Source organism: Pseudophryne corroboree, chromosome 11, assembly GCF_028390025.1.
Source record: "Pseudophryne corroboree isolate aPseCor3 chromosome 11, aPseCor3.hap2, whole genome shotgun sequence".
NCBI classification, from domain to species: Eukaryota; Metazoa; Chordata; class Amphibia; order Anura; family Myobatrachidae; genus Pseudophryne; species Pseudophryne corroboree.
In genome coordinates this window covers 138,953,796-138,975,820 of record NC_086454.1, presented here as the reverse complement: position 1 = coordinate 138,975,820, position 22,025 = coordinate 138,953,796, and the positions used below count along the sequence as shown (strand labels likewise).

Sequence of the window (22,025 nt, the reverse complement as noted above, 5' to 3'; positions counted from 1 at the left end):
TCCTGCACTACAACATCAACAACCTGCCCTGTGCTTCCTCTCACTACTCACTGCTTCACGGCGACCCCGGATTGGCTCCCACTGACTCTCCTGGAGCATCAGACGCTCGGCCCCCAACCATCCTACAGCCCTTGAATACCAGTTGATTGCACAAGGTGAACTCTGCCCTTGTCTTTTCTAACCAATGAACCGCCTTTCAGAAGTTGCATGAACTCCTCCTACTGCAGTCGCCCTGTAGGACTGCGCGACCTGTGATTACGGCCAGTATTCTACATCTATTTTGAATTAACTTTTTGTTTCTGGTTGTTATGTAACTGATGACTCTTCATACTGTGTTTCCTTTAAATTGACTAAACCTAGAGTTAATAGTGTACATTCAACACTTTTGCACCCAAGGTCCTTTTGGGGGTAAATAAAAAAAAATAAAAAAAAATTCTGCACTCTCTGGGCACAGTGCAAGTGTTCCCCCTCCCTCTAATAACCCGGTACTCTTCCCAGTCCCCTCACTTCCTGTAATTTCCCCCGCTGGCATTAGTATGTGGGTTGTAAATTCCCGCCTCTGCAATTTCTTCTGGGGACTCCCAACATGTTCTGATACTTTATGGTCATGTCCTGCCCTGGTATTATTCATTGCATATTATATACATATCTTAGCACCTGTCTTTGTGTGTGTGTTTGACGTCTGCTTATCCCCCCCCCCCCCCCTTTTACAGGGGTATGGATAGATTTATAGACAAAACCATGCCTCCCAAAAACTCCAACCCTGCTAATAAGAATGGGAAAAATAAGGCACCCCCTCAAAAATCGACACCATCCTCACCAACCCACTCCGATCCTGGCATATTTGAGGCCTCAGGAGACAAATCCTCAGCTCTTACTGCGAAGGAGATCTCAGACTTCCTTATGCCCCTTATGGACAAGTTGTTTGAGGGCCTCCAGGCACAGCTGGATGCTGGCCTGGCTCGCATTGACTCCCACGCCTCACGTATTACGGCATTGGAGACCCAGGTGGGGGATGCAGATGATCTTATTCAATCATGTCAATCCACGTTAGAGGCCCATGATAGAACCACACAACAGTTACTTGAAAGAGTAGATGACCTTGAAAATAGGTCTCGTAGGAACAACCTACGCTTTGTAGGGATTCCTGAGTCCATCACTGGGACGGCTCTTATCACTTTTCTAACTGACGCCCTACCATTGGCCATAAATATTTTGGAGGACATTGATATACCTCACATTGAAAGGGCACATAAGATCGGCCCACCCCAAGAGGGGACCAAACGTCAGTCCCGACCGGTGCTAGCACGATACCTGGACTATAGAACTAAGGAAACTATATTATCCACTTACCGCAAATCCGGGGAACTTCTAGTTCAGGGCCATAGAATCTTGATTTTTCAGGATTTTTCGGCCATGGTGTCCCAGAAACGCAGGGAATTCTCTGAGATATGCACCTATTTGCACAACAATAAAATCCGTTTTGCGCTGTTGTATCCGGCCAAACTTAGGGTTTTGTTAAACGGCACCCAGGTGTTCTTCACAGATCCTCAGGCAGCGAAATCCCGACTCATGGCCCAGGACTCCCCCTCATCGTCCCCACCTTAATAATGTCTCACTGGGCACTACTCGCCCTGGGCAGGATACAATTCTGTTTACCATGTCCCCAGAGTATTGCATACTCTTGCTTTCCCTCCCTATTTTGATTTTATTTGAAGTTGATGGAGTGCGCACCGCTAAAAGTTTAGTTGGTGCCCACTATTTGTTTCATGGTTAGGAAAATTGTTGAAAATGTTAGTTTGAGGTATTTCACCATAACAAGACCACGTTCACATGCATATGTTTATCTTAACAACTTGTTTACTTTCTGTATTTGTATTTATTTTGTCGATTGTTGATTATGTCTTGGAGCTCGGGGGAAACAATTTTTACCCGCTTTATTACCACGCACTTCTAATATGTTTATCATTATCTGCCTCTTGATCTTCCTCCTGGGGAGGGTGAGTAGCCATGCTGTCCACGCCCTCTGACCCTATTACCTGCCTACCCCCGAGGCCCCTGCAAATTTTATCTTGGAATGTTGGTGGATTAAAACACTCCTATCAAACGCAAAAGAGTTACGACCCACCTTAAACGTTTCCACCCTGACATAGTATAGATTCAAGAAATGCATTGGGTCACCTCTGAACCAAATTCGCTAAAGGCTACTTGGATAGACACATGCACCTCCTTTAAGCGAAAAGCTCGAGGTGTTGCTATTGTTTTTAGGAAGGGTTTACCTATTTCTATCCTCTCACAAACTATAGACCCTGAAGTTAGATATATTATTCTTGACGTCGAACTGTACCATTCTAGATACACCCTTGTCAATGTTTACGCCCCAAACATTAACACACATCATTTCCTTCAATACCTGGGACATCTCCTACGTAGTAGATGCAACTACTCTTTAATTCTTGGAGGCGACTTTAATATGGTGGAGGACCCCTCCCTCGATAAATCTCCCCCCCTTTTGCGAAATGCGAACACGTCACACTGACATCTCACAACGTTTCGACATAATTTACAACTATCCGACCCATGGCGATTATTAAACCCTACGGACAGGACCCACACCCATTTATCTTTGGCCCACGGTTCCCTCTCTCGTATAGACAAATTCTACATCTCTGACGATTTAATGACGGACATCCAACAGGTTGATATCTTTGACATTGTCATATCGGACCATGCCCCCATACTCTTGGCCCTCTCTCACCCACAGATGCAACCTACTGACCGCATCTGGCGATTCCCCTATTACTTAGCCCACTCTGATGAGTTTAAAGCATATCTCATTCATCACTGGAACAATTATGTCGAGGACAATCTAGACTATTGGGACCGCCCGGCTCTTTTCTGGGAAGCTTCCAAGGCAGTGATGAGGGGACATATTATTAGTTACGTTTCCCGTAAAAGGAAGGAATCAAAAATCGAATATAACCTTAAAATAGCAATGCATGACTCGTTTCTGCTCTACACTGCGAACCCCTCTGAGCACACACTAGCTGCATATAAACAATCTAGACAGTTCCTTGAATCCTACCTAGCAACCCAAGCTCGTCACTCCCTGGAATACACTAAACACAAGTTTTATCGTTGGGGGAACAAAGCAGGCAAACTTTTGGCTTCTCTATCCAAACCATCTAAGCCCCGTCCCACAATCACCTCTTTGAAACACCCTTCCACCGGAACTGTACTTACCAAATCCAAAGACATACTATCGCTATTCCAATCCCACTTTGAAACCTTATTTCGCTCCTCCCCTATCAACATCGCTTTGCAGGACACTTTACTAACTGACGCAACATTACCGAAATTAAATCCAGAACAAAGACGCCCTAACAGGAGATATCACTATGGAGGAACTTAACTCAGCTATCTTTTACCTTCCTCACAATAAAGCCCCTGGCCCCGATGGTTTCTCTGGGGAATACTATCGTATACTACAACCTCACCTCACCCCCACTTTACTAGAATTACTCAAAGGCATCCAAACACACGGATTGACTTATCCTACCTTTAACGCTGCCCACATAATTCTCCTACCCAAACCTAACAAGGACCCCACTCTGCTAACATCCTACAGGCCAATAAGCCTGCTTAATGTCGATTACAAGCTCTTAGCCAAGATTTTTGCCACCCGCCTTCAAACAGTCCTTCCTGACCTATTGACTGACCACCAAATGGGTTTTGTCCAAGGTCGTCATGCAATTAAAGCAATCCGAACAGCAATAGCAGCGATCGCTATGGCGAACAATTCCCCTAGGGAACAAAACATGCTTCTCAGCCTGGACATCCACAAAGCGTTTGACACGGTCTTATGGCCGCATCTATTTAAAATATTGGAAAGGAGGGCTTTTGACACGGGTTTCATAGATTTAATACACAACCTATATTCCACCCCCTCAGCTTCTTTACTGATTAATGGCATGGTGGGACCTCAATTTACCTTGGAAAGGGGAACGCGTCAGGGGTGCCCACTATCCCCCTTACTGTTTAACCTGGCCTTAGACCCCCTACTGCGATCTCTGCAAAGTGACCACACATTTCAAGGCATTAAACTTGGAAGCCGAGAAATTAAAATATCTGCATTTGCAGATGACATTCTCCTTTATATTGGTAACTCGGAATCCTCCCAAACATCTATTTTACACACAATCGAAAATTTCAGCTCCATATCGGGCCTATACATCAACATGGATAAGTCCACTGTAATGTTCCTGGGTGGCACGGTTGGACGCCCCCGTTGGGCCCTGCGGTTCCCATTCATATGGGCAACGAATTATATCCCCTATTTAGGAGTCCTGTTACCCCGTAATTTACACTCACTATACAAATTGAATGTTACCAAGGCTATTCACGTACTTACTGAGGATGTAAAATCATGGAGCCATTTGACTCTATCGTTCTTGGGCAGAGCTAATCTTCTCAAGATGATAGCGATCCCACGCCTATTATATCCCATCCAATCATTGCCAATTTTACTAACTAAAGCTGACTCTCATCACATTAACTCGATTATCCGTAGGTTTATCTGGAATGGTACCAGAACCAGAATTGCTTTGCGAAAACTACAACAGCCAAAACATAACTGAGGTATAAACCTTCCAGACATTGTGACCCACAATCAAGCAGCCCTCCTACGTCACTTACGTGATTGGATCTCTAAAACGTCAATATATACGGATACGTCCCTGGAACAAAATTTCTTGGCTGATTACGACCTAACCTGTTTCCTCCACCTTCATGACCAGGAAATCTCAGAGCCATTACGATCCAACCCGTTATTATGGTCCACTAGACGGTTATGGCATATCCTGCGTCATAAAAAGGGTCTTAACTCATACCATTCCCTCCATTTACCCCTGCTCCGGAATCCCAACTTCCTTGATGGCATGGCTGCTCACCCTTTCATTGCTTGGAGTGTGGAGGGCTTGCATACCTTAAAGTCAGTGGTCTCCACTACCCAAGAACGCGCTCTCACACCTGGGGAATTATCAGTTGCCTATCCCTTAGTGGCCTCTCACCCACTGGCACTCTTACAATTGCGTTTTTACACGGCCCATGTACTGAAACATTTCTCTAAAAAAGATTGGAACAATCCTTTGGATAACCTCTTGACCTATACCCACCGCCCCAGCGCAAAGCTCTATCCATTCATTATAATTTTTTTAAGAGATATATTGGATAATGCTGCCATACCAGAAGGGATGTCGAAATGGTTACTTCATTTCCCGGCCCTAACTATACCGACACTGGAGAAAGCTTTAGTGTTTTCCCAAAGGACTCTATCGGCTAGCATGTACACTGAATTGTTCTTAAACACATATTTATCACCATTAAAACGCTATCGCATGGGCACTGCGGAGAGTCATGCTTGCTTACGCTGCCATCAGGAAGAAGCTGACACTTTTCATTGTCTATGGGCTTGCCCCGACATTCAATATTTTTGGCACCTAATCCACAGATATACGGAAGCCAAACTAGTTAACCATGTCCCCTTCACTCCGGAATGGGCGATCCTGGGATTATTTGACCCCCATCAACGAATAACCCTGGCATGCAAAAAAACTACTGCTAGCCATCAGTGCAGCAGGGAGGAAAACAATATTACAAGGCTGGTTGGATAGCACACCGCCTCAAATACCCTTATTTTTGACTAAATTAAATTTTATTTTCAAGATGGACTGGATGGAAACACTGCTACATAAAGAGAGGGAAGTGGAAAGATTTTTCTTAATGTGGGAATCATATATAGCTACTCTACCCCTTTCTACTAAAATGCAAATACATCACAGCCTAAAAAACACTGTATGGTATCTCCCGAGGATAGCGATACAAGACCCGCCAATTGCGTTGCTTTGATCTCCCCCGAGCTCCAGACGTGACTAATACTATACGAGTCTATATTGATATTGTATATTCATGCTACTCTCTGACCCTACCAACTCCCTACCACATATATCGACATGTTTGTAACTTCTTCACCCAACTTTCTGTGATTATGTACGGTGATCGTTGTGGTCTATTGATTTATTGTTTGCAATATTTTCTGTTGCTGTTTTCTTTTTTTGATACCTCAATAAGAAAAAGTAATAAAAAAATAAAATAAAAAATAAGAATTTACTCACCGGTAATTCTATTTCTCGTAGTCCGTAGTGGATGCTGGGGACTCCGTAAGGACCATGGGGAATAGCGGCTCCTCAGGAGACTGGGCACAACTAAGAAAGATTTAGGACTACCTGGTGAGCACTGGCTCCTCCCTCTATGCCCCTCCTCCAGACCTCAGTTAGGAAACTGTGCCCGGAAGAGCTGACACAATAAGGAAGGGATTTGGAATCCCGGGTAAGACTCATACCAGCCACACCAATCACACCGTACAACTCGTGATACTATATCCAGTTAACAGTATGAACAACAACTGAGCCTCACGAACAGATGGCTCATAACAACAACCCATTAGTTAGGCAATAACTATATACAAGTATTGCAGACAATCCGCACTTGGGATGGGCGCCCAGCATCCACTACGGACTACGAGAAATAGAATTACCGGTGAATAAATTCTTATTTTCTCTGACGTCCTAGTGGATGCTGGGGACTCCGTAAGGACCATGGGGATTAAACCAAAGCTCCCAAACGGGCGGGAGAGTGCGGATGACACTGCAGCACCGAATGAGCAAACTCAAGGTCCTCCTCAGCCAGGGTATCAAACTTGTAGAATTTAGCAAATGTGTTTGAACCCGACCAAGTAGCAGCTCGGCAAAGTTGTAAAGCCGAGACCCCTCGGGCAGCCGCCCAAGAAGAGCCCACTTTCCTCGTGGAATGGGCTTTTTCAGATTTAGGATGCGGCAGTCCAGCTGCAGAATGTGCAAGTTGAATCGTACTACAGATCCAGCGAGCAATCGACTGCTTTGAAGCAGGAGCACCCAACTTGTTGGGTGCATACAGGATAAATAGCGAGTCAGTTTTCCTGACTCCAGCCGTCCTGGAAACATAGATTTTTAGGGCCCTGACTACTTCCAGCAACTTGGAGTCCTCCAAGTCCTTAGTAGCCGCAGGCACCACAATAGGTTGGTTCAAATGAAAAGCTGATACCACCTTAGGAAGAAATTGGGGACGAGTCCTCAATTCTGCCCTGTCCATATGGAAAATCAGATATGGGCTTTTACATGACAAAGCCGCCAATTCTGACACACGCCTGGCCGAAGCCAAGGCCAACAGCATGACCACTTTCCACGTGAGATATTTTAATTCCACGGTTTTAAGTGGCTCAAACCAATGTGACTTAAGGAAATTCAACACCCCACGTTGAGATCCCAAGGTGCCACTGGAGGCACAAAAGGGGGCTGAATATGCAGCACTCCTTTAACAAACGTCTGAACTTCAGGCAGTGAAGCCAGTTCTTTTTGGAAGAAAATCGACAGAGCCGAAATCTGGACCTTAATGGAACCTAATTTGAGGCCCATAGTCACCCCTGACTGTAGGAAGTGCAGAAATCGACCCAGCTGAAATTCCTCCGTTGGGGCCCTTCTGGCCTCACACCACGCAACATATTTTCGCCATATGCGGTGATAATGGTTTGCGGTCACCTCCTTCCTAGCTTTAATCAGCGTAGGGATGACTTCCTCCGGAATGCCCTTTTCCTTTAGGATCCGGTGTTCAACAGCCATGCCGTCAAACGCAGCCGCGGTAAGTCTTGGAACAGACAGGGCCCCTGCTGCAGCAGGTCCTGTCTGAGCGGCAGAGGCCATGGGTCCTCTGAGATAATTTCTTGAAGTTCTGGGTACAAAGCTCTTCTTGGCCAATCCGGAACCACAAGTATGGTTCTTACTCCTCTCCTTCTTATCATTCTCAGTACCTTGGGTATGAGAGGCAGAGGAGGGAACACATAAACCGACTGGTACACCCACGGTGTCACTAGAGCGTCCGCGTCCACAGCTATCGCCTGAGGGTCCCTTGACCTGGCGCAATATCTTTTTAGCTTTTTGTTGAGGCGGGACGCCATCATTTCCACCTGTGGCCTTTCCCACCGGTGTACAACCATTTGGAAGACTTCTGGATGAAGTCCCCACTCTCCCGGGTGGAGGTCGTGTCTGCTGAGAAAGTCTGCTTCCCAGTTGTCCACTCCGGGAATGAACACTGCTGACAGTGCTAACACAATTTTCCGCCCAGCGGAGAATCCTTGTGGCTTCTGCCATCGCCATCCTGCTTCTTGTGCCGCCCTGTCGGTTTACATGGGCGACCGCCGTGATGTTGTCTGACTGGATCAGCACCGGCTGGTGTTGAAGCAGGGGTCTTGCCTGACTTAGGGCATTGTAAATGGCCCTTAGTTCCAGAATATTTATGTGTAGGAAAGTCTCCTGACTCGACCATTGTCCCTGGAAGTTTCTTCCCTGTGTGACTGCCCCCCAACCTCGAAGGCTGGCATCCGTGGTCAGCAGGATCCAGTCCTGTATGCCGAATCTGCGGCGCTCTAGAAGATGAGCACTCTGCAGCCACCACAGCAGCGACACCCTGGCCCTTGGAGACAGGGTTATCAGCCGATGCATCTGAAGATGCGATCCGGACCATTTGTCTAACAGATCCCACTGAAAGATCCTTGCATGGAATCTGCCGAAGGGAATTGCTTCGTAAGAAGCTACCATCTTTCCCAGGACTCGCGTGCAGTGATGCACCGACACCTGTTTTGGTTTCAGGAGGTCCCTGACCAGAGATGACAATTCCTGGGCCTTCTCCTCCGGGAGAAACACCTTCTTCTGTTCTGTGTCCAGAATCATGCCCAAGAACAGCAGACGCGTCGTAGGAATCAGCTGCGACTTTGGGATATTCAGAATCCAGCCGTGCTGTTGTAGCACTTCCCGAGATAGTGCTACTCCGACTAACAACTGCTCCTTGGACCTTGCCTTTATAAGGAGATCGTCCAAGTACGGGATAATTATAACTCCCTTCTTTCGAAGGAGTATCATTTCGGCCATTACCTTGGTAAATACCCTCGGTGCCGTGAACAGACCAAACGGCAACGTCTGGAATTGGTAATGACAGTCCTGTACCACAAACCTGAGGTACTCCTGGTGAGGTGGGTAAATGGGGACATGTAAGTAAGCATCCTTGATGTCCAGTGACACCATAAAATCCCCCTCTTCCAGGCTTGCAATAACCGCCCTGAGCGATTCCATTTTGAACTTGAACTTCCTTATATAAGTGTTCAAGGATTTCAAATTTAGAATGGGTCTCACCGAACCGTCTGTCTTTCGGTACCACAAACATTGTGGAATAGTAACCCCGTCCCTGTTGAAGGAGGGGAACTTTGATTATCACCTGAAGGTACAGCTTGTGAATTGCCGCCATTACTACCTCCCTTTCCTTGAGAGCAATGCTGATTTGAGGTAACGGCGAGGGGGAGACGCCTCGAACTCCAGCTTGTATCCCCGAGATACCACTTGTAGAACCCAGAGATCCACCTGTGAGCGAACCCACTGGTCGCTGAAGTTCCGGAGACGTGCCCCCACCGCACCTGGCTCCACCTGTGGAGCCCCAGCGTCATGCGGTGGACTTAGTGGAAGCAGGGGAGGATTTTTGTTCCTGGGAACTGGCTGTCTGGTGCAGCTTTTTCCCTCTACCCCTGCCTCTGGGCAGAAAGGACGCGCCTCTGACCCGCTTGCCTTTCTGAGGCCGAAAGGACTGTACTTGATAATACGGTGCTTTCTTAGGCTGTGAGGGAACCGGAGGTAAAAAAGTCGACTTCCCAGCTGTTGCTGTGGATACGAGGTCCGAGAGACCGTCCCCAAACAATTCCTCACCCTTATAAGGCAAAACCTCCATGTGCCTTTTAGAATCAGCATCACCTGTCCACTGCCGAGTCCATAATACTCTCCTGGCAGAAATGGACATTGCATTAATTCTAGATGCCAGCCTGCAAATGTCCCTCTGTGCATCCCTCATATATAAGACGACGTCTTTAATATGCTCTATGGTTAGCAAAATAGTATCCCTGTCAAGGGAATCAATGTTATCTGACAGGGTAACAGACCAAGCAGCTGCAGCACTACACATCCATGCTGAAGCAATTGCAGGTCTCAGTATAGTACCTGAGTGTGTATACACAGACTTCAGGATAGCCTCCTGCTTTCTATCTGCAGGCTCCTTTAAGGCGGCCGCATCCTGAGACGGCAGTGCCACCTTTTTTGATAAGCGTGTGAGCGCCTTGTCCACCCTAGGGGAAGTTTCCCAACGTAACCTGTCCGTTGGCGGGAAAGGATACGCCATTAGTAACCTCTTAGAAATCACTAATTTCTTATCTGGGGAACACCACGCTTCTTCACACAATTCATTTAACTCATCAGATGGGGGAAAAGTCACTGGCTGCTTTTTCTCCCCAAACATAATACCCTTTTTAGTGGTAACCGGGTTAATGTCAGAAATGTGCAACACATTTTTAATTGCCGTAATTATGCATCGGATGGCCCTTGTGGACTGTACATTTGTCTCATCCTCGTCTACACTGGAGTCAGACTCTGTGTCGACATCTGTGTCTGCCATCTGAGGTAGCGGGCGTTTTTGAGCCCCTGATGGCCTCTGAGACGCCTGGGCAGGCGCGGGCTGAGATGCCGGCTGTCCCAAAGCGGTTACGTCATCTAACCTTTTATGCAAGGAGTTGACACTGTCGGTTAATACCTTCCACATATCCATCCACTCTGGTGTCGGCCCCGCAGGGGGCGACATCACACTTATCGGCTCTTGCTCCGCCTCCACGTAAGCGTCCTCATCAAACATGTCGACACAGCCGTACAGACACACCGCACACACACAGGGAATGCTCTGACTGAGGACAGGACCCCACAAAGTCCTTTGGGGAGACAGAGAGTATGCCAGCACACACCAGAGCGCTATATAACAGAGGGATTTACACTAACACAAAGTGAATTTTCCCCCAATAGCTGCTTATATCACCTTTTGCGCCTAAATTTATGTGCCCCCCCCTCTCTTTTTTTACCCTTCTTGTAGTGTATACTGCAGGGGAGAGCCTGGGGAGCGTCCTTCCAGCGGAGCTGTGAAGAGAAAATGGCGCCGGTGTGCTGAGGGAGATAGCCCCGCCCCCTCCGCGGCGGGCTTCTCCCGCTTTTTTAATAATGTTAATGGCGGGGGATTAGGCACATATACAGTTTATAACTGTATTATGTGCACATTTGCCAAAAGTTATACTTATTGCAGCCCAGGGCGCCCCCCCCAGCGCCCTGCACCCACCAGTGACCGGAGCGTGTGGTGTGCTGTGGGAGCAATGGCGCACAGCTGCAGTGCTGTGCGCTACCTTATTGAAGACCGGAGTCTTCAGCCGCCAATTTTCTCCTGGTTCTTCCGTCTTCTGGCTCTGCAAGGGGGACGGCGGCGCGGCTCCGGGAACGAACGATCGAGGTCGGGCCCTGTGTTCGATCCCTCTGGAGCTAATGGTGTCCAGTAGCCTTAGAAGCACAAGCTAGCTGCAAGCAGGTAGGTTTGCTTCTCTCCCCTCAGTCCCTCGTAGCAGTGAGTCTGTTGCCAGCAGATATCACTGAAAATAAAAAACCTAACAAATACTTTCTTTTCTAGTAAGCTCAGGAGAGCCCACTAGGTGCATCCAGCTCTGGCTGGGCACAGATTCTAACTGAGGTCTGGAGGAGGGGCATAGAGGGAGGAGCCAGTGCACACCAGATATAGTACCTAATCTTTCTTTTAAGAGTGCCCAGTCTCCTGCGGAGCCAGTCTATTCCCCATGGTCCTTACGGAGTACCCAGCATCCACTAGGACGTCAGAGAAATAGTGGTTACCGCATTAAAAAAAAAAGAAAGATAAAAAAAATAAAAAAGAGGTGTGCTATTTGCAGATTCTGCTTTTATAAAGGTCAAAGCTGCAACTGGTCTATACAGGTTTAGTAACATAGGTGTGTGTTGCTATACTTATGAGGACAATAGTACTAATCTTCAGTTAGCAACAAAAATCTAAGACTTACAACCACTCGCCTATAACATGGTAGGACCAATTTAAACATCCGAGGATCCATGCAGTTGAATGCAGTTTGTGTGTAAATGCAAACGTAAATTACATCCCCACCAACTCCAAGCAGCAGCCAATTTGTGGATCCTTTAGACCAGTGATTCCAAACGCGGCCCTCAAGGCACCCGGAAGTCCAGGGTTTAAGGCTATCCATGCTTAGGCACAGGCAAATTAATTAGTACATCAGAGTCAGCTCTGTTGGGGTGCCTTGAGGACCATTTTTGGGAACTATTGCTCTAGACCAGTGATGGCTAACCTTGACACTCCAGCTGTTAGACTACATATCCCAGCATGCCCTGCTACGGTTTTGTTATATGGCCATGCTAAAACTGATGCAGGGCATGGTGGGATATGTAGTTCAACAACAGCTGGAGTGTCAATGTTAGCCATCACTGCTCTAGACACATAAACTGTACATGGCTTGGCATATGAGAGGGTACATTGCAGATAAAAGTTACAGTAGTCTGAGCTGACTGCTATTAATACTCCACGGAGAAAATAAGCAGCATTGCACCATGCTGAATTCCATAATTACATTAAGCACATCTCAGTTCACTTGCCTTCCAGATCCAGGTTTGGCTTGTAAAAAGGAAGTGGAACGCCCTAGAAGAAAAAGAACTGGTTACGTCTAACTGAAAAATAAAATGTACAACAAAAATTTTATAGGTAGTCCTTTTATTTGTAAATACTGCTGATTGTGTGCCAAAATAGGGCCTAATTCAGACCTGATTGCAAAAGCAAAATCTTCCTCTAGTGCAGTGGTTCTCAAACTCTGTCCTCAGGACCCCACACGGTTCACGTTTTCCATGTCACCCAGCAGCTGCACTGTGTATCACCAACTGTCACATTTTAAAAATCTACAGGTGACCTGCAAAACATGAACCGTGTGGGGTCCTGAGGACAGAGTTTGAGAACCTGTGCTCTAGTGGGCAAAACCATGTGCATTGCACGGGGGGAGGGGGGGGGGAATGCAAATATAACTTGTGCAGTGAGAGTTAGATTTAGGTGGGTTATTTTGTTTCTGTGCAGGGTAAATATCGGCTGCTTTATTTTTACACTGCAATTTAGATTTTCGTTTGAACACACCCCACCCAAATCTAACTCTCTCTGCACGTTATATCTGCCCCACCTGCAGTGCAACATGGTTTTGTCCATTAGAGAAATATTTTGCTTTTGCGATCAGATCTGAATTAGGCCCATAGTCTGTCCTTTAAATGTATATTAAGCCACTCATGGGCCTTATTCATGATGCAGTATATGGAGGTTGCTGTACCCATGCCCTTTCAATATAAACGGGCTACTTAAAGGTGTCCACACACTGAGCGATTCACAAACGATGCAATATCGTTTGCGATTTCCCTTGAATGCCCCAGGGAGCTCCCTGGCAGTCCACGACTCACAATTTTGTAAAAAAGTGTTCTTTTAACAAACGATTTATAGTACGATCGCTGAAGACATTGACAGATATTGGCAGATCTTGACTGCAGCAGGTAAGATCAGAGGATACATCATATGAGCTGCGGGGACGCGCAGCAGATCGTTATCGTTTGAGCAGAACATAAGAGTTGCACTTTTGTGAACGATATATCGTTACGTTGTATAGTTTTCATCCAAAATGACTTGAAAATCGCTCAGTGTGTGGGCACCTTAGGTGTATGGCCAGCTTAACTCAAATATTTTTCTATCAGAGAGGTTCTCAAACTCGGTCCTCAGGACCCCACACAGTGCATGTTTTGCAGGTAACCCAGCAGGTGCACAGGTGTATTAATTACTCACTGACATTTTAAAAGGTCCACAGGTGGAGCTAATTATTTCACTTGCGATTCTGTGAGGAGACCTGCAAAACATGCACTGTGTGGGCCCCCGAGGACAGAGTTTGAGAACCTCTGTTCTATCAGATCTGGCTGGTTGGAATGAAAATCTGGTAATGGATGAGAGCAAATGGCAATAGACCATTTGATTCTAAATGCAGTAAAACTGACAAAAAAAAATAAGATTTTACTTACCGATAAATCTATTTCTCGTAGTCCGTAGTGGATGCTGGGGACTCCGTCAGGACCATGGGGATTAGCGGCTCCGCAGGAGACAGGGCACAAAAATAAAGCTTTAGGATCAGGTGGTGTGCACTGGCTCCTCCCCCTATGACCCTCCTCCAAGCCTCAGTTAGGATACTGTGCCCGGACGAGCGTACACAATAAGGAAGGATTTTGAATCCCGGGTAAGACTCATACCAGCCACACCAATCACACCGTACAACTTGTGATCTGAACCCAGTTAACAGTATGACAACGTAGGAGCCTCTGAACAGACGGCTCACAACAAGAACAACCCGATTGTTTTGTAACAATAACTATGTACAAGTCTTGCAGACAATCCGCACTTGGGATGGGCGCCCAGCATCCACTACGGACTACGAGAAATAGAATTATCGGTAAGTAAAATCTTATTTTCTCTAACGTCCTAGTGGATGCTGGGGACTCCGTCAGGACCATGGGGATTATACCAAAGCTCCCAAACGGGCGGGAGAGTGCGGATGACTCTGCAGCACCGAATGAGAGAACTCCAGGTCCTCTTTAGCCAGGGTATCAAATTTGTAGAATTTTACAAACGTGTTCTCCCCCGACCACGTAGCTGCTCGGCAGAGTTGTAATGCCGAGACCCCTCGGGCAGCCGCCCAAGATGAGCCCACCTTCCTTGTGGAATGGGCCTTGACAGATTTAGGCTGTGGCAGGCCTGCCACAGAATGTGCAAGTTGAATTGTGCTACAAATCCAACGAGCAATCGTCTGCTTAGAAGCAGGAGCACCCAGCTTGTTGGGTGCATACAGTATAAACAGCGAGTCAGATTTTCTGACTCCAGCCGTCCTTGAAATATATATTTTCAATGCCCTGACAACGTCCAGCAACTTGGAATCCTCCAAATCGCTAGTAGCCGCAGGCACCACAATAGGCTGGTTCAGGTGAAACGCTGACACCACCTTAGGCAGAAAATGAGGACGCGTCCGCAGTTCTGCCCTGTCCGAATGGAAAATCAGATATGGGCTTTTATACGATAAAGCCGCCAATTCTGACACTCTCCTGGCTGAAGCCAGAGCCAGTAGCATGGTTACTTTCCATGTAAGATATTTCAAATCCGCCGATTTGAGTGGCTCAAACCAATGGGATTTGAGAAAATCCAAAACTACATTAAGGTCCCACGGAGCCACTGGGGGCACAACCGGGGGCTGTATATGTAGTACTCCTTTTACAAAAGTCTGGACTTCAGGAACTGAAGCCAATTCTTTCTGGAAGAAAATCGACAGGGCCGAAATTTGAACCTTAATGGACCCCAACTTGAGGCCCATAGACAATCCTGTTTGCAGGAAATGTAGGAATCGACCCAATTGAAATTCCTCCGTGGGGGCCTTCCTGGCCTCACACCACGCAACATATTTTCTCCAAATGCGGTGATAATGTTGTGCAGTCACCTCCTTCCTGGCTTTAACCAGTGTAGGAATGACCTCTTCTGGAATGCCTTTTTCCCTTAGAATTCGGCGTTCAACCGCCACGCCGTCAAACGCAGCCGCGGTAAGTCTTGGAATAGACACGGTCCCTGCTGAATCAGGTCCCGTCTTAGAGGTAGAGGCCACGGATTTTCCGTGAGCATCTCCTGAAGTTCCGGGTACCAAGTTCTTCTTGGCCAATCCGGAGCCACGAGTATCGTTCTTACTCCCCTTTGCCGTATAATTCTCAGTACTTTGGGTATGAGAGGCAGAGGAGGAAACACATACACTGACTGGAACACCCACGGTGTTACCAGAGCGTCCACAGCTATTGCCTGAGGGTCTCTTGACCTGGCGCAATACCTGTCCAGTTTTTTGTTGAGGCGAGACGCCATCATATCCACCTTTGGTTTTTCCCAACGGTTCACAATCATGTGGAAGACTTCTGGATGAAGTCCCCACTCTCCCGGGTGTAGATCGTGTCTGCTGAGGAAGTCTGCTTCCCAGTTGTCCACTCCCGGAATGAACACTGCTGACAGTGCTATCACATGATCTTCCGCCCAGAGAAGAATCCTTGCAGCTTCTGCCATTGCTCTCCTGCTTCTTGTGCCGCCCTGTCTGTTTACGTGGGCGACTGCCGTGATGTTGTCTGACTGGATCAACACCGGCTGACCCCGAAGCAGGGGTTTTGCCAGGCTTAGAGCATTGTAAATCGCTCTTAGCTCCAGTATATTTATGTGAAGAGACATCTCCAGGCTTGACCATACTCCCTGGAAGTTTCTTCCCTGTGTGACCGCTCCCCAGCCTCTCAGACTGGCATCCGTGGTCACCAGGACCCAGTCCTGTATGCCGAATCTGCGGCCTTCTAACAGATGAGCACTCTGCAACCACCACAGAAGAGACACCCTTGTCCGTGGCGATAAGGTTATCCGCTGATGCATCTGCAGATGCGATCCGGACCATTTGTCCAGCAGATCCCACTGAAAAGTTCGTGCGTGGAATCTGCCGAATGGGATTGCTTCGTAAGAAGCCACCATCTTTCCCAGGACTCTTGTGCATTGATGCACAGACACTTTTCCTGGTTTTAGGAGGTTCCTGACAAGTTCGGATAACTCCTTGGCTTTCTCCTCCGGAAGAAACACCTTTTTCTGAACCGTGTCCAGAATCATTCCCAGGAACAGCAGACGTGTTGTCGGGGTCAACTGAGATTTTGGGAAATTCAGAATCCACCCGTGTTGTTGCAGCACTACTTGGGTTAGTGCTACTCCGTCCTCCAGCTGTTCTCTGGACCTTGCCCTTATCAGGAGATCGTCCAAGTAAGGGATAATTAATACGCCTCTTCTTCGCAGAAGAATCATCATTTCGGCCATTACCTTGGTAAAGACCCGAGGTGCCGTGGACAATCCAAACGGCAGCGTCTGAAACTGATAATGACAGTTTTGCACCACGAACCTGAGGTACCCTTGATGTGAAGGGCAAATTGGGACATGCAGGTAAGCATCTTTTATGTCCAGGGACACCATAAAGTCCCCTTCTTCCAGATTCGCTATCACTGCTCTGAGTGATTCCATCTTGAACTTGAATTTTTGTATGTACAGGTTCAAAGATTTCAGATTTAGAATAGGTCTTACCGAGCCGTCCGGCTTCGGTACCACAAATAGCGTGGAGTAATACCCCTTTCCCTGTTGTAGGAGGGGTACCTTGACTATCACCTGCTGAGAAAACAGCTTGTGAATGGCTTCCAATACCGTCGCCCTGTCTGAGGGAGACGTTGGCAAAGCAGACTTTAGGAACCGGCGAGGGGGAGACTTCTCGAATTCCAACCTGTAACCCTGAGATACTACCTGCAGGATCCAGGGGTCCACCTGTGAGCAAGCCCACTGCGCGCTGAAATTCTTGAGTCGACCCCCCCACCGCTCCTGAGTCCGCTTGTAAAGCCCCAGCGTCATGCTGAGGGCTTTGCAGAACCCGCGGAGGGCTTCTGTTCCTGGGAAGGGGCTGCTTGCTGCCCTCTCTTACCCTTTCCTCTGCCTCGGGGCAGATATGACTGTCCTTTTGCCCGCTTGTTCTTATAGGACCGAAAGGACTGCGGTTGAAAAGACGGTGTCTTTTTCTGTTGGGAGGGGGTCTGAGGTAAAAAGGTGGATTTCCCGGCAGTTGCCGTGGCCACCAAATCCGATAGACCGACGCCAAATAATTCCTCCCCTCTATACGGCAATACTTCCATATGCCGTTTGGAATCCGCATCACCTGACCACTGTCGTGTCCATAAACTTCTTCTGGCAGATATGGACATCGCACTTACTCTCGATGCCAGAGTGCAAATATCCCTCTGAGCATCTCGCATATAAAGAAAAGCATCCGTTAATTGCTCTAAAGTCTGTAAAATACTGTCCCTATCCAGGGTATCAATATTTTCAGTCAGGGAATCCGACCAGACCACTCTAGCACTGCACATCCAGGCTGAGGCGATGGCTGGTCGCAGTATAACACCAGTATGTGTGTATATACTTTTTAGAGTAGTTTCCAGCCTCCTATCAGCTGGATCCTTGAGGGCGGCCGTATCAGGAGACGGTAACGCCACTTGTTTTGATAAGCGTGTGAGCGCCTTATCCACCTTAGGGGGTGTTTCCCAGCGCGCCCTAACCTCTGGCGGGAAAGGGTATAATGCCAATAACTTTTTAGAAATTAGCCCTTTTCTATCTGGGTTAACCCACGCTTCATCACATACATCATTCAATTCCTCTGATTCAGGAAAAACTACAGGTAGTTTTTTCACCCCCCACATAATACCCCTTTTTGTGGTACTTGTAGTATCAGAGATATGCAAAGTCTCCTTCATTGCCGTGATCATATAACGTGTGGCCCTACTGGAAAATACGTTTGTTTCTTCACCGTCGACACTAGATTCAGTGTCCGTGTCTGGGTCTGTATCGACCGACTGAGGTAAAGGGCGTTTTACAGCCCCTGACGGTGTCTGAGACGCCTGGGCAGGTACCAACTGGTTTGACGGCCGTCTCATGTCGTCAACTGATTTTTGTAATGTGCTGACATTATCACGTAATTCCATAAACAAAGCCATCCATTCCGGTGTCGACTCCCTAGGGGGTGACATCACCATTACCGGCAATTGCTCTGCCTCCACACCAACATCGTCCTCATACATGTCGACACACACGTACCGACACACAGCAGACACACAGGGAATGCTCTATTGAAGACAGGACCCCACTAGCCCTTTGGGGAGACAGAGGGAGAGTTTGCCAGCACACACCCAAGCGCTATAATATATATGGGAACAACCCTATATAAGTGTTGTATCCTTATAGCAGCTTAAATATATTAATATCGCCAAAAAAAGTGCCCCCCCTCTCTGTTTTACCCTGTTTCTGTAGTGCAGTGCAGGGGAGAGTCCTGGGAGCCTTCCTCACAGCGGAGCTGAGCAGGAAAATGGCGCTGTGTGCTGAGGAGAATAAGCCCCGCCCCCTATTTCGGCGGGCTCTTCTCCGGAATCTGAGATCTGGCAGGGGTTAAATACATCCATATAGCCTCAAAGGGCTATATGTGATGTATTTTTAGCCATAAAAAGGTATTATATATTGCTGCCCAGGGCGCCCCCCCAACGCCCTGCACCCTCCGTGACCGCTGTGTGAAGTGTTCTGACAACAATGGCGCACAGCTGCAGTGCTGTGCGCTACCTCAGGAAGACTGAAGAGTCTTCTGCTGCCTGCTTCTGGACCTCTTCCATCTTCGGCATCTGCAAGGGGGGTCGGCGGCGCGGCTCCGGGACGAACCCCAGGGTGAGACCTGTGTTCCGACTCCCTCTGGAGCTAATGGTGTCCAGTAGCCTAAGAAGCCAATCCATCCTGCACGCAGGTGAGTTCACTTCTCTCCCCTAAGTCCCTCGATGCAGTGAGCCTGTTGCCAGCAGGACTCACTGAAAATAAAAAACCTAAAAACTTTTTCTAAGCAGCTCTTTAGGAGAGCCACCTAGATTGCACCCTGCTCGGACGGGCACAAAAACCTAACTGAGGCTTGGAGGAGGGTCATAGGGGGAGGAGCCAGTGCACACCACCTGATCCTAAAGCTTTATTTTTGTGCCCTGTCTCCTGCGGAGCCGCTAATCCCCATGGTCCTGACGGAGTCCCCAGCATCGACTAGGACGTTAGAGAAAAGTAGTTCAGACAAATTGGTTAAATCACAGGTTCTCAAACTCGGTCCTCAGGACCCCACACGGTGCATGTTTTGCAGGTCTCCTCACAGAATCACAAGTGAAATAATTAACTCCACCTGTGGACCTTTTAAAATGTGTCAGTGATTAATTAATACACCTGTGCACCTGCTGGGTTACCTGCAAAACATGCACTGTGTGGGGTCCTGAGGACCGAGTTTGAGAACCACTGGGTCAAATCAAATGGATTTAACAAATTTGCCTGATTGACCATTATTCCAATGTTTGGGAGCAAATGGTAATTGTCATTTGCTCTCATCCATTACCAGAATTTCATTCCAATCAGCCAGATCTGACAGATAAATCTTTAGGTATGTGCCAGGTTTAGTTAAAAAATGGCCATATTTTATACTAAAAAGATGCACACAAAACATAGTACATTTCTGCCCATAAGCGGAGACGTGTAAACGCCTCTTTGGCAGCATGTAATCACTTACACATTCTTGTATTGTTTGTAAATACACATTCTTCATTAAGTATCAATAAAACGTAAGCTATATTAAAAATAAGAATTTACTCACCGGTAATTCTATTTCTCATAGTCCGTAGTGGATGCTGGGGACTCCGTAAGGACCATGGGGATTAGCGGCTCCGCAGGATACTGGGCACAACTATAAAGAAAGCTTTAGACTACTGGTGTGCACTGGCTCCTCCCACTATGACCCTCCTCCAGACTTCAGTTAGGATACTGTGCCCGGAAGAGCTGACACAATAAGGAAGGATTTTGAATCCCGGGTAAGACTCATACCAGCCACACCAATCACACCGTATAACTCGTGATACAATACCCAGTTAACAGTATGATAACAACTGAGCCTCTCAACAGATGGCTCAACAATAACCCTTTAGTTAAGCAATAACTATATACAAGTATTGCAGACAATCCGCACTTGGGATGGGCGCCCAGCATCCACTACGGACTACGAGAAATAGAATTACCGGTGAGTAAATTCTTATTTTCTCTAACGTCCTAAGTGGATGCTGGGACTCCGTAAGGACCATGGGGATTATACCAAAGCTCCCAAACGGGCGGGAGAGTGCGGATGACTCTGCAGCACCGAATGGGCAAACTCTAGGTCCTCCTCAGCCAGGGTGTCAAACTTGTAGAATTCAGCAAACGCGTTTGACCCCGACCAAGTAGCCGCTCGGCAAAGTTGAAGAGCCGAGACCCCTCGGGCAGCCGCCCAAGAAGAGCCCACCTTCCTCGTGGAATGGGCTTTCACTGAATTAGGATGCGGCAGTCCAGCCGCAGAATGTGCAAGCTGAATCGTGCTACAGATCCAGCGAGCAATAGTCTGCTTTGAAGCAGGTGCACCCAACTTGTTGGGCGCATACAGGATAAAGAGCGAGTCAGTCTTCCTGACTCCAGCTGTCCTGGAAACATAAATTTTTAGGGCCCTGACTACATCCAACAACTTGGAAGCCTCCAAGTCATTTGTAGCCGCAGGCACCACGATAGGTTGGTTCAGATGAAAAGCTGATACCACTTTGGGGAGAAACTGGGGACGAGTCCTCAATTCTGCCCTATCCATATGGAAAATCAGATAAGGGCTTTTACATGACAAAGCCGCCAATTCTGAAACACGCCTGGCCGAAGCCAAGGTCAACAACATGACCACTTTCCACGTGAGATATTTCAAATCCACGGTTTTCAGTGGCTCAAACCAATGTGACTTTAGGAAATCCAACACCACGTTGAGATCCCATGGTGCCACAGGAGGTATGCAGCACTCCCTTAACAAAAGTTTGAACTTCAGGTAGCGAAGCCAGTTCTTTCTGGAAGAAAATCGATAGAGCCGAAATCTGGACCTTAATGGAACCCAATTTTAGGCCCATAGTCACCCCTGACTGTAGGAAGTGCAGGAAACGGCCTAGCTGAAATTCCTCCGTTGGGGCCTTCCTGGCCTCACACCACGCAACATATTTTCGCCATATGCGGTGATAATGGTTTGCGGTTACTTCTTTCCTAGCTTTAATCTCAAACGCAGCCGCGGTAAGTCTTGGAACAGACAGGGCCCCTGCTGCAGCAGGTCCTGTCTGAGCGGCAGAGGCCATGGGTCCTCTGACCACATTTCTTGAAGTTCCGGGTACCAAGCTCTTCTTGGCCAATCTGGAACAATGAGTATAGTTCTTACTCCTCTTCTCCTTATTATCCTTAGTACCTTTGGTATGAGAGGAAGAGGAGGGAACACATAAACCGACCGTTACACCCACGGTGTCACTAGAGCGTCCACAGCT

General features: G+C 47.6%; 1 protein-coding gene across 1 annotated transcript in view; it reads right to left on the bottom strand.

Moving 5' to 3' along the window:
• Window positions 1-22,025, bottom strand: part of POLA2 (DNA polymerase alpha 2, accessory subunit) — a 254,105-nt gene that overhangs the window by 83,979 nt on the left and 148,101 nt on the right. The window contains exon 11 of the mRNA XM_063944856.1: window positions 12,636-12,678. Within this exon, the coding sequence (XP_063800926.1) occupies window positions 12,636-12,678 (43 nt within the window). The remainder of the gene's footprint in view (window positions 1-12,635; window positions 12,679-22,025) is intronic.